Raw genomic sequence first — 13,488 nt, 5'->3', positions numbered from 1 at the left:
CCACAGGTTCATGACAACATTTGTTCAACGAACGCTGTGGAGCAAATAAGTGATGTTAGAATAACTGTGCATTGGTTTGACTAAAGTATAAAGATCCACTCAATATGAAGCATGGATTTTTTCCTCAGCGTTGGTGACGGATGTGCGTCTTAAGCCAATGCCACTTCTGCAACTAGCACGCGCGACGAGAGGAAGCATCCAATTAACATCCAAATGTGCCACCAATTGAATAGTTTTATTTCGCTCATTGCTCCCAAATGAACCTCTGCTCGACTGCTCAACCTACATGACCACTCACTTAACATTTCATTTTCTTTTGGACTTAACCTCCTAATGACAGAAGGAAAAGCCAGGGACTATTGATTATTTGACCTTAAACATGCAACTACTTAAAGTGGTCGAAATTACCTCAGTCGTTAGAAATAATATTCCAGTAATGTGATTTATTATATGTGTTGACGCTATGAATGGGTAATTTAGTTCATTTAATTCTTATTTTTTCCCTTACCAGATTCCACATAGAAGTGTGGCTACAGAGCAATGCTGAGACCAGTGTGTTCAAATGTTGTGGACACACACACTCAATCTTAGATGGCTCAGTTCACATCCTCTTGCTGTTTTTAGGCTCATGTGGTAATTGGCTGTTGCTGGTGGTAATTCACTGAGACACTTAGTGAATGCATTGCACCACCGACAGCAGCAGTAATAAAAATATTTTAGAATCAGCGTCTTAACTGAGAAAGAAACGACTTCAAAGACACTGAGCATTTTGTTGCCGTAAATCTAAATTGTCATTTGCAAGAACACACCACAGGGCACCTTTAAGCGTTAAATACGCAACTTTGACATGGTTGCAGAGTATTTTTGTGCGCTCTGCTTCCTCTGCTTTTTACTTAAATGTAAATACTTCTTCCATCTCTGAAGACTAGACATCCAGTATAAGGTGTGTGAAGTAAAATAGTTGAATCAGAAAATTCACAGAGCACAAACGAGGCCTCTGTAAAATGTTTTTCCTCATTTAATTCAATTTTATACATCATTATTTCCATTTCCCACAGTACTTCTTTTTTTCGTCATCTAAAAGTGAATGTGACCTTTTTTCCTCCCACATTTTTGTAACATTTCCAGAGTATGAGAGTCCTAGTCTGTCTAATGAAGATGTGATGGGATGTATTAGTGATTTTAAGGGGGAATAACCTACTGTGCATGTCCTGCTGTGATGTAGTCAAAGCTTTGTCATCCGCCCGTATCCCCTCTGCCCTGACATCTCAGACCTTTTTGTATCTTTTTGTATCCCCAAGTCCCACAACATTAATGCCTCATTATCCATTCTGAAATATCTTTTTTTCTGTGAGTTGCTGCCGTCTGGAGAGCATCAAGCGGCGTCCCGAAAACTAAACAAATAGGAAATTATGTCGTAATGATGGAGGTTTTTTGGTTCACGCTTTGGGCCAAGTGATCCGGAAGATCTAAAGATATGTGTGACTGTGAGAAGATTATTGTGCTCATTATGTATGCTAAAGAGAGGGTTGTTTGCTTTTGTCACTGCAAGCTAAGTGTTTTCTGTGTAAAGAGTATGCGTATGTTTGTGTGTGTGTGTGTGTGTGTGTGTGTGTGTGCAGCAGTGGCTGCTATAGCAATAGACGATCATTAATTACGAGTGTTTCTCCACATCCCTGCAGGACTAATGGTATGCTGCAGAGATACCGGCTCATTGGAGTAAATAGCATTAGTACGTTGTGTGGCGACTGCCCAGGGGTCTTGTTTCTAAACCTTTTTTGTTTTAAGTGGCAGCCTTGTGTGAAGCTGCCTTATATTCTCAAACCCTTATCCCCCCCGCCCCTTATGGAATTTCCCAAATGGAGATGAAACCGTGTTCTTATAAGTAGCTGGTTAGCATCGTGAGCATCAGTCTGTTTAGCATTTGGACAGGCAGGACAAGTGAGACATTCATTTAAGACTCAATGAGACAAATGCCACAGTCGGTAACACAGAGGGACACGTGGTTACAGCATGTGGCTAAGGACACATTGTGTCTGAGACTCTCGTTGCAGTGTCACGGAGGATGTTGCTACGCTCATTAGCATCACAGCCTGGATAGAGGTAGAACTGAGCCTGCTGAGAGAAGCCCACACAGGAAGCCGCTGCTCCAACATGAAAGCCTCACTGCAGTCCTTGTGATTTCTGCCTGATTTTTCTCTCTCTCTCACTCTCTCTCGCTCTCTCTCTCCTCTCACCAATTTGTACTCCTCCTCCTAATCAAATCCTGTATCCGCTCTCTAAATCATCTCATCCCAAACCTCTTCACAAATCATGCAATTTGGAGAGGGAAGAAATGCTTAACAGATGCTAGTATTGTCAGGGGCCGGTAGCATGCAACTACGCTTTCACAGCTCAGTGGAAGTGAGGGTTTTTAGGCAGATCACTCATTCCTCCTCTCTGTTTAACCCCCGCGACATGTGTCTTTCGCTTGATGCTGTGCCAATGTCCTTTCTGTCTCTCACTGTACGCTCTTAAGTGGTGGAGAAGGAGCACCACCAGCTGTGTGTCCTAAACTTTTACTGCAGTGTGCTTGTGCTGCAAAATAGTGAATATAATTAGCCCATATCGCCGTTTCTGGCATTTTTATATTCCTAATTGCATTTCATTAGTAGATTATGCTAAAGACGAATGTGCTAAATGATGGTTGCAAAATGAAATATCTGCCTCTTAAATATGGACACCCACTCTCCATATGCTCTAATGACAACGGAGTACATTTTATGCTAATATTGAATTTCTGTGAAATCGTATCAACATCACCTCAAGGCATTTACTTATGAAATATTAATTTTTCTTTGAGTCAGAGTTTCTTTCAAAGTATACTTGCTTAATTTATTTTTTTTTTAATTCCACTTATTTGTTTTCGATTCTGTGATCAATCTTTTCTGGCACGTAATTAAACAAAGTTCTGAACTCATTCTGGTGTTTTCCACCACCCGTGAATATAGGCAGAGATACTGAAATAAATGTCACATCTACTGACTTATCATCAGTTGGTCATCTGTTTGACACTGCATTTAAATGAGCGTTTCATACACTGGCTAATTAGGTTAAAATGCAAAATTGGGTGTCAAATCCTAAGTGGAGTGATATTAATTGGTTTTTGCTTCTGCCAAATACTTCATCTATTGCCCCCTATTTCCTTATGAAAAATTTTGAGTTCAATATTGACTCAAAATAACAGAAGTTAATCAAAAAAAGGAAGCATGCGATCTCACTTGAGAAGAATGTCCGTGATGTAACATCAGTCAGCATCAATGTACATGACATTTATGATGGTTTCACTGTGATATCTTTCAAAATTCTGGAATGTACTTAAATTGCATAGCAACACATCAGTACTTATTAATAAATGACGTAGTTGAACAAACTCGATTACAAACACACGTGGTTAGTTGAGCACTGTTGTGTGCAGTTCAAACATGGCCATGAAGCTTTGAAGGAGGCTTGTTTTAAGTGAGGCAGCCTCTTATTCAGTATACCATCTGTTGTGCTACTTTATTCACTCCTACAGAAATGACCTGAATGCTAACACTATTTGTGCTTCTTTTTTTTTTTTTCCCCTCCGCAGCACCTCCGACTGTTCGCATTATACACTCAGGTCATGCGTGTAACGTTGAGGAGGAGAGACACACGGAGCGAGTGTACACCATCAGAGAGGGGGAGACCCTGGAACTCACCTGCCTGGTAACGGGGCATCCTCGACCGCAGGTAAGAGGCTCACTGGCCATGTGTCTGCCCTTCACTGACAACATGAGCCTTCTCAATTCAGGGGTCGATACCGTCTGAAGGCCAATCGCGTCACAGCGCTGTGACTGGATGGCTTTCCCAAACTGAGGCTGACTAATGTGACCTTCCATCTCTGAGCAACAGGTGGATCCTTCTTTGCCTGGTCTATCCTTTCCCTGGATGACGAGTCCTCTGGGTTGGTACACAGCTATGAACAGAAACAGCGACAAGTCGTGATCCGATACTTGTATTTGCCTAAATAACAGAGCTGCACCATTCATTAAAAGCCGTGCACTGTCAGAACATCCCTAGTTTTTAGTCCCTCTCTATTTCCGGCTCTGCTTACTTTTAAATTCTGTATTAGTGTATTAGTGTAATTTAGTGGCAGCGGCTTAAAAAGTTTAATCCTTCAATTATTAATGGTTTATGTAGCATTGTGCACCTGCATTTGATATTGAAAGCTTCCAAGTCTAATGAGATTGCAGTCAGAAAACAACATCTGCCAAAACAGAATCTAATGAGCAGGGAAACAGGCCACAGTAAAAAGACTCAGGGTCATGTGAATGCACATGGGTCCTTGGCACATGAAGAAAAGTTTTCTCTCTAAACTATTTGATTCGCTGTTGTGATCTGAACTAATTAAAATACATTGCACTTTTTTTTTTTTTTCTGATGAAAACAGGCTTATAATTTATTTATTTACGTTGGTCTCATCCAAATCCGAGAGATGTGTGTGTATATAAAAAGCTTGTTAATTAAGGAGAACAAACAGCCCGGGCAAGATCCTCTTTGCTAAGACAAATGCCAACTTGTGTGATCCATGCAGGTATAAATGTCAGCCCTGCCCCAAATAACCTGACCATCACATTTTGTTCTCGTATTAATCTGGGCAGTCGCGGTAACCTTTTTTTTTCCTTTTTTTTTTTTTGACATTTATCGAATGTTGTTTCCACTTTGCTTGATAACGCAAACGACATGGAATTCAACACTATCTCCAGACAGGGGTGAGCTCATTTACATTAATTAATATGATTCCCCCTTTGATCGATAAACAGAGCCATTAGTTTGCACACTTCCCCTCTGGATGCCACAGCGAAAAGAACATATTGATTTTTATATTTCTGTTGAAAAGGTGAGGCCTCTTAAATTAGCAAGAGGTTTAGAAATGCCGCTCATCTCCGTCTGTCGTCAACGTGAAGTGGGGTACAGCTTTGCACTCTTCACATCTTTTCTTCTAATTAGAATTTGTGAAAAACAGCAGAGTGTGTGGGGGGGGGGGGGGGTTGATGGTGGGGGTGGGTTGAATGGGAGATCAAAGCCCTGTACGGCTGTAGCAGAAGAAGCAGGATCTACTTTGAAACTTAGTCATTATGAAACTCTGGTGGATTCCGCCAGCATAGCGGCTCTTAGCTGTGTCTCTTCAAACTTTGGGATGTGTCAGCTTTGTCCCCCTCTGGTAGTGGCACGGAACCGGGGCCAGCACACACTTTACGCTAAGAGGTTTTCTGAAGCTGAGGACTCGGAGGTTATCTGGGGGGACTGGGGCAGACTGAAGGCTGCTTTTGTGATGTTGCTGGAAAGGACAAGGGTGTGTGACCTCATCAGAAACAGACCCAGGTTAATAAAGTGATAACAGTTTGTCTTTTCATTAAATATTAATCCACAGAACATCTTCAGAGTCTGCCTTAGCCCCAAAACACCTCGTTTTTAATTAAGTTGAGTTTCTTCATCTTTTAAGAGCACATGTGGGAGAAAAATTCCGTCTCTACTTTGAAAAGGTTGCAGTGCACCTCGTTAATGCGGAACCTTTCTTTCCAGACACCAAGGCAACCAATTTGAATTGTTGTTTGTGTATGCATCTGTTCTCTGTATGCTTGTGTCAAGTCTACATTTTTATCAGTTGAGTCATGTATCTGCTCTATTTGAAAAATAAATGTAAAGGTGCATTTATTGATAATTTAATTTCACTTTCATTTCCTTTTTACCCCCAAAGACCACTCTTTCTGTATCACGGCACCAGCGAGACGTCTCTATATTATTACACTCATATACTCATACACTCATTGATATAAATTAGATATACACAGTAACATAAAAGCCTGCACTCATTTTTGCTTCTTCAACTCAAATAACTGTTCTAAAGGCCTGTGGTGACTTCACTGTGCAGTAAAGACAGACACATCTGTAAGCATTCAGTGGCCAACACTTAGTTAAGTCACTGCAAATTAGTGATTTGTTTCTCCTCTAGTTGTTTTAAATGGCCAACTAATTTAGTTTCTCTAAGCACACAAGCAGAGTCAGTGGAATGGAGAGTGAAGGTCACGGTGTGTACGCTACACGGAAGACTAATAAAGACACATTTTAAACATCTATCTGCGCTGCCACTCTTTCAGAACAAAAGCAACACACACACACACACACCTGACTACTTACAAACGCTAAGACCTTATCGTTAACAGTGTGCACTGTAAAAATGGCAAGTTTTACAAGTTCATTAAAAATGTATCCTTTCATAACTAAATATACATTATTAAGGACGATAGTATATATATACATATATATGTGTATATATATATATATATATATATATATATATATATGTGTGTATATATATATATATATGTAGTCATTTACTGTTTTTAACAACATCCACACCATCAGTAGCTTAAATCACACTCACCATCTGGACTGCAGTATCACAGGGGGTCGTCACACGACTCAGTCCCTGTAAATGGCTTGAATTAGTTCTGCATTAGCAAATTACAAGATTGCTTTTTTCATCATTACTGTCCGGATCCCAGTCTCTTTCCCTGACTTTGAGAGAGATTACGAGCTCTCATGACAACACGCGCTGGAGTGGTGCTGCGCCAAGTGCAACATCAGAACCACAAAGGATCAACCACAGAATAAATGGTGCCACAGTTGGCAATTTGGCCACCATTTAATTCTTCAAATGCCATCAATATGCACACTCCTTAAATTACATAGACGTCCATCAAGCCTTTCAACGGATGGAGTCTCTGGATCGTGTCCAACTAGGCAGCAGCCTCCTCACTGTGGACCTCTGTTAGCCATGAGCACATCAGCCGACCCACCACAGACATTAAACAGGTGCTTTTTAATAACAGAGTTCTTTGTTTATCCAGCCAAGGGTTTGTGGGGTTGCCTAAAATGCTTTGAATTTTGATGTTGTTTTTTTGCCTAATGCGTGTCAAGGTATGAAAGGTGCTTGACTTTTAGATAAAGTGCTGGCAAACGTTTGAAATATTTGTTTTTCCACAAATAGCACGCTGACTGAATAGTTTGCTTAATAGATGGGGGGATAAAATAAGTCAAGGAGTCAAAATGAAAATTGCTCTGCTTGGATCTCTTTTAATGTGATGGAAAAAAAAAAAGGTGAAATCATCATTTGAGTAGCATATTTAGCACAGCTTTAAGGTACTGGAAAAGCTTAAAAGTACTTGAATTTGACATTGGAAAAGGTGCATGAACCCTGAAAACCCACCCCACACAAACAAAGTCCCACACAGGCAGCTCGTGATGGCAGCAGCAGCAGCACCTGTCTGCCTTCCCATTTAATTGTCAAATAAATATGTGTTCCTGTCAGTCAACCCACACAGTGTATAATATGTAGTTTTTCACTTCTGCCTCCTGGGTTTGGTATTTCAAGGTGTTACTACGGTGTAGGCTGAGCAGGAAGACTGGCTCTGCTGGTGTTCGGCAGGCTTAACCTCACATTTTCATGTATTTATATTGTGCCGAGGTCGACTGAAGGATTTATGGGACAAGGCTCTCTGTAGTGAATGATGAAATGAAGTCTTAGTTGTGCCCATTACTTTCTTCTGCCTCTCTGATGACCTAGTGATGACATTGGGGGATCACCAAAGTTACTTTATTGTTCATTATGTGGAAAATATAAACGTCTCAACCAAAGTCAATGATAATCTGTTAGTCAGACAAAGTAAAGCGTTTAAAATTGTAGGGCTGCAGGAACGTACGGATTTATAAGACAGATTTTAGATTAAAGGATGCATTGATGAGGTGTGATAGGTGCAAATCCCAGTTCTCCATAGCTAATAAAAGAGAAACGTTGTCACTTTCTCTCATCTCCCTATAGCCATTGTTGAAATGGCTATAGGGATAATGATTAGTCAACTAATTGATCAATCGATAACTGAGTCACTAAGGCATTGTGTTTAGCAGTTGAGAGTGCATATGGAGGGCAGATACATCTTTCTCTAAAGTCTGGAGTGTTGAGCCATTCCCAGTGCATACCAAGAATCAAGCTTTCAATTATCAGAGCCTCATGTCCTCCATACAAGGATGATTTTTCTACTTGTTCACATTTGGTTTGTGCACTTAGATCAAGTGAAGACAGATGTGAAGTATCACAGCCGAGCGAGGCAAAGCTTTATGTTACACAGCAGAGGAACACAAGTTCCACAGATTAGCCCCTCTCCCTAAAAGTTTGTACTCTCCCGTATAAACAAACATATGTGACAAACCTTGTGTGTGTGTTCATTACATCTTCATGAGCCTGGATGTGTGTGTGTGTGCTGACAATCCGATGGAACCAGTCCCAACATTGGCTCTTCCTGCCAAAACATTCCTTCCCCAACTCTTCCTGGCAGACAAGACTTTGGCATTAACACTTAAGTCAACGTTCCAAAACCTTAACAATTATCCCTCAAACTCAGCATCCCAGTCTTACTATTGTATTATGATGTCAAGGGTTTATATCACTGTGCTCTTAAAGGGACTTTGCACCTGTTTTTTTGTCTGATCCTGCCTTGGTGCAAGGAGACGTCATACACAGTCATGTGTTATCTCGTGTTCCTCTGCAATAGTCTTAGTATTTCATTTTTGCAATTATTGTGGCAGCTCTAGTTTGTACTAAAAGGTACAAACTGCCGTCTTTTCTCTGTTAATTGTAATGGTTTAATACCCATGTCTTGCGTCTTTATCACTGTCTGTGAGAATAAATATATGTTTTACTTTCATGGTCACTGTTTTCCGGCTTCATCCATCGTCTTTGATGCTAAGAATGGACATCAAAGAGTCCCCGATGATGGAGCCATCTGCCCCCGTCTCCCCTGCCCTGGCCTCCATCCACTATGTCCACACTACTTTGTTTGAGTACCAGGCTGCAATTGCCAGCAACACCATATTGCAAACACCTTTTTTCTTTTGTTTCAATTATTGAGCGGCCAGATTCAACTCGCAGCACCACGGGTCAGCGGATACAAATAATCTGACCTGAGACCTGGGGACAGAACAATTGAAGTATGTGATCTGTTTTGGATGCTCCCATGACATTTGGCCTACAGTGTCGGTTTCTTGAGCAGATGGTATTTTCTTTATTTTATTTAAAAACAAAACAAAACACAATGCTGCTGTCACTGTTGTCACCACACAGAGTGCTCCATCAGAAGTGACAACAACTATCTCCCCGACTAAAGCAAGCACACTCCTTTCAAATATGTTGATTTTGTTTTGAAACACATGGTTAGTTCTCGGCAAAATGAAGATACAAGTTATTTTGATAGTATGTGTTGTCTTCAGATTTTCTTCAGTTGTCCAGTTCTCATGAAGGCCACCATGTTGTAATATAAACCTGTTGAGTCTGTGCACTCACAACTTGTGATGTAGACCCCCTGTTGCTTCTTTTGATCATTTGATTGTCATGCTCAGCCACACTTGGCTGCACCACCGAGCGGCACAGTCTGCCATCAGTGCTTAAAGGAAAAGATGGCAAGCAATTAGGAACCAGTCTGTAGTTGGAGAGAGGGAAACGTCACAGCAGGCATTATGGGAGATTCACTGAATACGCGTGCTTCAGCATATGATCCCTGCATAACAACAGACACTGGGTGAATTTTAATTAGCTCTTGCCGTGACATCACAGCATGTGTGGTCTCAAACACGGCAAGGATTTTCAGTTGGATACTAATCTAGATGAGCTCTGCTTTCCTTGTGAGCAAATGTTGATCTTTCCATTGGGATGTCTGATTTAAAAGGCAATGGTGTTGTTATTGTGTTGACTTTGCCTTTCCCTCTGGAACTAAGTGATGTCATGTTTTTTGATGTTTCCTCAGAAAAAAGGATATGCAAAATGTGGATGCGTGACTCCATTTTTTTTTCTTTTCAAAGCTGTGTGAGGTGAACCATGAAAAACCACATCGCATTTACATTCCATGGTAATAATCTATGCATGCAATTGCAAGGAACCGACAGTAATATAACATTTCTGCCATAAAGCAGCAGCAGGGTTGTACATTTCTGGCAGTTAAACGTATTCCCGAGTGTTTACTTGCAGGCACCTCATGAGTTTTAGCAGAGAATTGAGAAAAGGAGCAGGAAAGCAGCAAATAGCCAAAAGAAACTAAGCCGGGCTGGGACTGGGCAATCAGAGCCCCTCTCAGATCAAGAGTATTTGCATTGCACTGAGGAGAGTGAAGAGGGTCAACCTGTTCTCCCCAGGCATACCTCAGGACTCCCCCTGTGGGTATTGGTGCTCCGGTGTTAAAAAAATAAAAAAGTAAAAGGAGCGGTAGGATGAAAATAGCTCCAAGATACGGAGAAAGTTGAGTTGAAAGCCCATTATTAAAGTGATATCCTGTCCGTGTGAAACAAGGAATAATATTACATTCTGTTGAGGTCACTGTAAAGCAGCTTGCTTTGTTTTTTTTAGAGTGGAGAGGGACGACAAACTTCATCTAATACAGTAAATTTTCATATGAGATAGTTTTGGCCACAATATCCCGTTTGTCTGTGGAGCTTTTGGCATTCATCAGCAGGATTTTTCCTCAATGTGTATGCATTAGAAGCAGGCAAAGTTAAGCTTTTTTGTACGCTATAGTCAGTAATATTGTCCGCTGATAGCTAGTATAATGGGATGGGACAGCTAAGCACAGTCTGATAGCAGGCTGTCTTTTTTTTTAGAGACAGAGGTCTCTAAAAAATGGGAGTTTTAGAGTGATTTATTTCTGCTGCTCTGAACAGTTACAATTAAAGTGAGAGAGAATATGAAACCCTGGAGTTTGACTTTGACTGCACATGAATTCCTCTCCTTGTCACCCTCTATCCCTAAAGCTCCGCAAAAATCCTGTGCAATGGGGCCACCATTAGCAGGTTTTGGCCACCTGCCCTTTCATTTCCATTGTGAGGCTCAGCAGGCAAAGCTGTCTATTTGGAACACGACCAAACTTCAAGCTGTCATAACCTCGAGCTGGAGTCGTCATGGTTAAAACCCCACAGCTAGAGCAGCGCAGCAGCAATCTCCCAAGATAGCACCCAATCCTCATCTCTGCGTGCAGCGATATCCCTGTTCCATCTGATGCTATCGCTGTGAAATGGGATGTTATCAGGATCCAAGATGATGGTATCACCATACAGTGTGGAGATATTGGATTCTAATTCATAGCCATTGCTGCCTAGACGGCGATATGTGAGGCTGTGCAGGCAAAGCCAGTCCATCCGCAGCTTACTTAGGATGAGGGATGGAATGCTCCATGGTTGAGGCTCTGTGGCCCCTCAGGCCAGAATTGTCACAGTACCTGGTCATGCTGTACGCTTTAATGAGAACTGGAGAGGGAGATGATAGAGAGTCAATTACAACCTCATGTTGGAGAGTAGCACTATTTCACCTTTCATGGCACCTCAATGCCATAGGCTAACTAGGTCTCATCAGTTAGTGGAGGGTACTCTTGCTGAGAAAGCCACTACTGAGGTCAGCGTTGTGTGGAAGGGACGACCTGAAGATTTTTTTGGGCTGTTATGTTTCACAAAAGTAAGACTGAAAAGTAGACCCGCTGTATTAAATCCTTGTAAACACTGTGGCTCACTAAAGTGTTCAATCACACATGTGACTGCACGACTTCCTCCACACCCTGAACCCCCTTCCCTCGTTTCCAAGCCCTCCGCTTCCAGGTGAAAGCTATGTTTGATGCCTCAGTCCATTACCTGAGCACTGGAACACTGAAACAAGTGAAATTACACTAGGAAGGAATTTATTGCTTGTGCCTTTTGTTTTCCCCAGATCCGATGGACCAAGACAGCCGGCAGCGTGTCGGATCGCTTCCAGGACTCCAGCGTGTTCAATGAAACATTGCACATCGCAAAGATCCTGAGGACCCAGGGAGGTCGCTATTACTGCAAGGCTGAGAACGGCCTTGGCTCGCCGGCCATCAAGTCCATCAGGGTGGACGTCTACTGTAAGTCATTTGCAAATCATTAGAAGTTTAATGGCCGTCATTCAGGGGATATAAAGTCATTAAGATTGTGTAAGTAAGAAATGAATTAAAATTATGAGCATCATTGCGGCCAGTAATTAATTCCATATGTTAAAGCAGCTATATGTAAGATGTGAAACTAAAGCTTAAAATGTGTACTTATGCCCCTCCCCCCAGAATAAATATTATCTCAGAGGAATCAAACCTGCACAAATCAAAATTACATACCTGTTTGGATTTGGAATATTTTCTCTGTCTTTTTTTAAGATAAAAATACTTGAAGATTTGAAATAGTAATTTTTCACTGTCAGTTTCTAAGTGTGCAGTTTTTTTTTACCCACAGCAAAAAAAGTCAGTCTTACTCGAGTAAATAGTAACATACCATAATAAGGCCCATATTTCACAAAATGAAATCCTGCAATATTCTTATATCAGTGTCCAAAATTGTATTAGATTTGAATCATTTTGTTAGAGACGTTGAACAGCGACACCTGTAGCACACATGATTATTGCCGATCAGCGTAAAAAAAATAAAATCTGAATCAATATAGAAACGTTCCATTCTCTGCAATAAATGGAAATGTAGTTATTTGGAGAGTGTGCTTCTCAGGAGACCCCGACAATCTCCCGAGAATGTTATTTAAGCTCAAAAGCTTTTATGATCCTGACAGCCATCTGCTCAAAGTGCGACGTCTCTGTTTTTAAAGTATCTGCATGACAGCCACAGAACATTCATTAGCATCCATCCGAGAAAATGGTGATTTAGTGTCATCGCGTTTATTGATTTGGATCCATTTGTCCTATTTCTCCTCGCGTGGAATCTAAGAACGGTCGGACGGAGGAGTCGCTTCCCTTTCATCACAACTCTGACCTTCTACCAAGCACTGGCCCACACCTCTTATTTGTGCACGCAGTCAAGTTCAGAGTTTATTTGTAGATCATCATCATCAGCTGCACTCGGAGCAGATTATTTATTTATCTGTAGTCTTTTATAGTCGGTTTCAATTTCATAAATTCTCACGAGATCCATTAAAAATCCTGTTTGTTTCAGTGTTTGCTGACTTTAAACTCTAAGCCGCCGTCTTAATTTTCACGACAGCTTTAGTCCTGACTCCCTCAATGTCGCCGTAAAACTTTTTTTATGCCACGCTGTAAAGTACAAAAGCCTCTCCTCCGCCCCTCCTCGCTTATATGTGCCCCTCGGTGTGTGTGAGCCACATCCTTGTACCTGTTTATTTGTCCGGACGTGTGCAGAGGTTGTGGAATTGAAACTTGTTTCAAAAGCTTTTGGATGGCCTGAGTGAAGCAGCAGCCGCGCAGGGGCTGAATGCTTCTCAGCAGCTGACACTCACAGCCTCGCTCCGTCTGTGCACCATTTTGCCTTGGCTGTACTAAAGAGCTGAAGGAGTGTAATGTGAATGAAATGTAGCCAGATAGCCCGCTGGAGACGGAAGCTGAGGATAACCGCAGAGTGTGGCTTCTCAGC

At 41.5% G+C, this 13,488-nt stretch overlaps 1 protein-coding gene across 2 annotated transcripts in view; it reads left to right on the top strand.

Moving 5' to 3' along the window:
* LOC131443360 (MAM domain-containing glycosylphosphatidylinositol anchor protein 2-like) overlaps positions 1 to 13,488 on the top strand; it is a 154,102-nt gene that overhangs the window by 44,410 nt on the left and 96,204 nt on the right. For both annotated transcript variants that reach the window (XM_058612919.1, XM_058612920.1), the window contains exons 2-3: positions 3,614 to 3,753; positions 11,810 to 11,984. In XM_058612919.1, the coding sequence (XP_058468902.1) occupies positions 3,614 to 3,753; positions 11,810 to 11,984 (315 nt within the window). The remainder of the gene's footprint in view (positions 1 to 3,613; positions 3,754 to 11,809; positions 11,985 to 13,488) is intronic.

The sequence above is a fragment of the Solea solea genome, chromosome 17 (assembly GCF_958295425.1).
Source record: "Solea solea chromosome 17, fSolSol10.1, whole genome shotgun sequence".
NCBI classification, from domain to species: Eukaryota; Metazoa; Chordata; class Actinopteri; order Pleuronectiformes; family Soleidae; genus Solea; species Solea solea.
The sequence above is the reverse complement of the archived record's forward strand: the minus strand, read 5'-3'. Positions and strand labels throughout refer to the sequence as shown.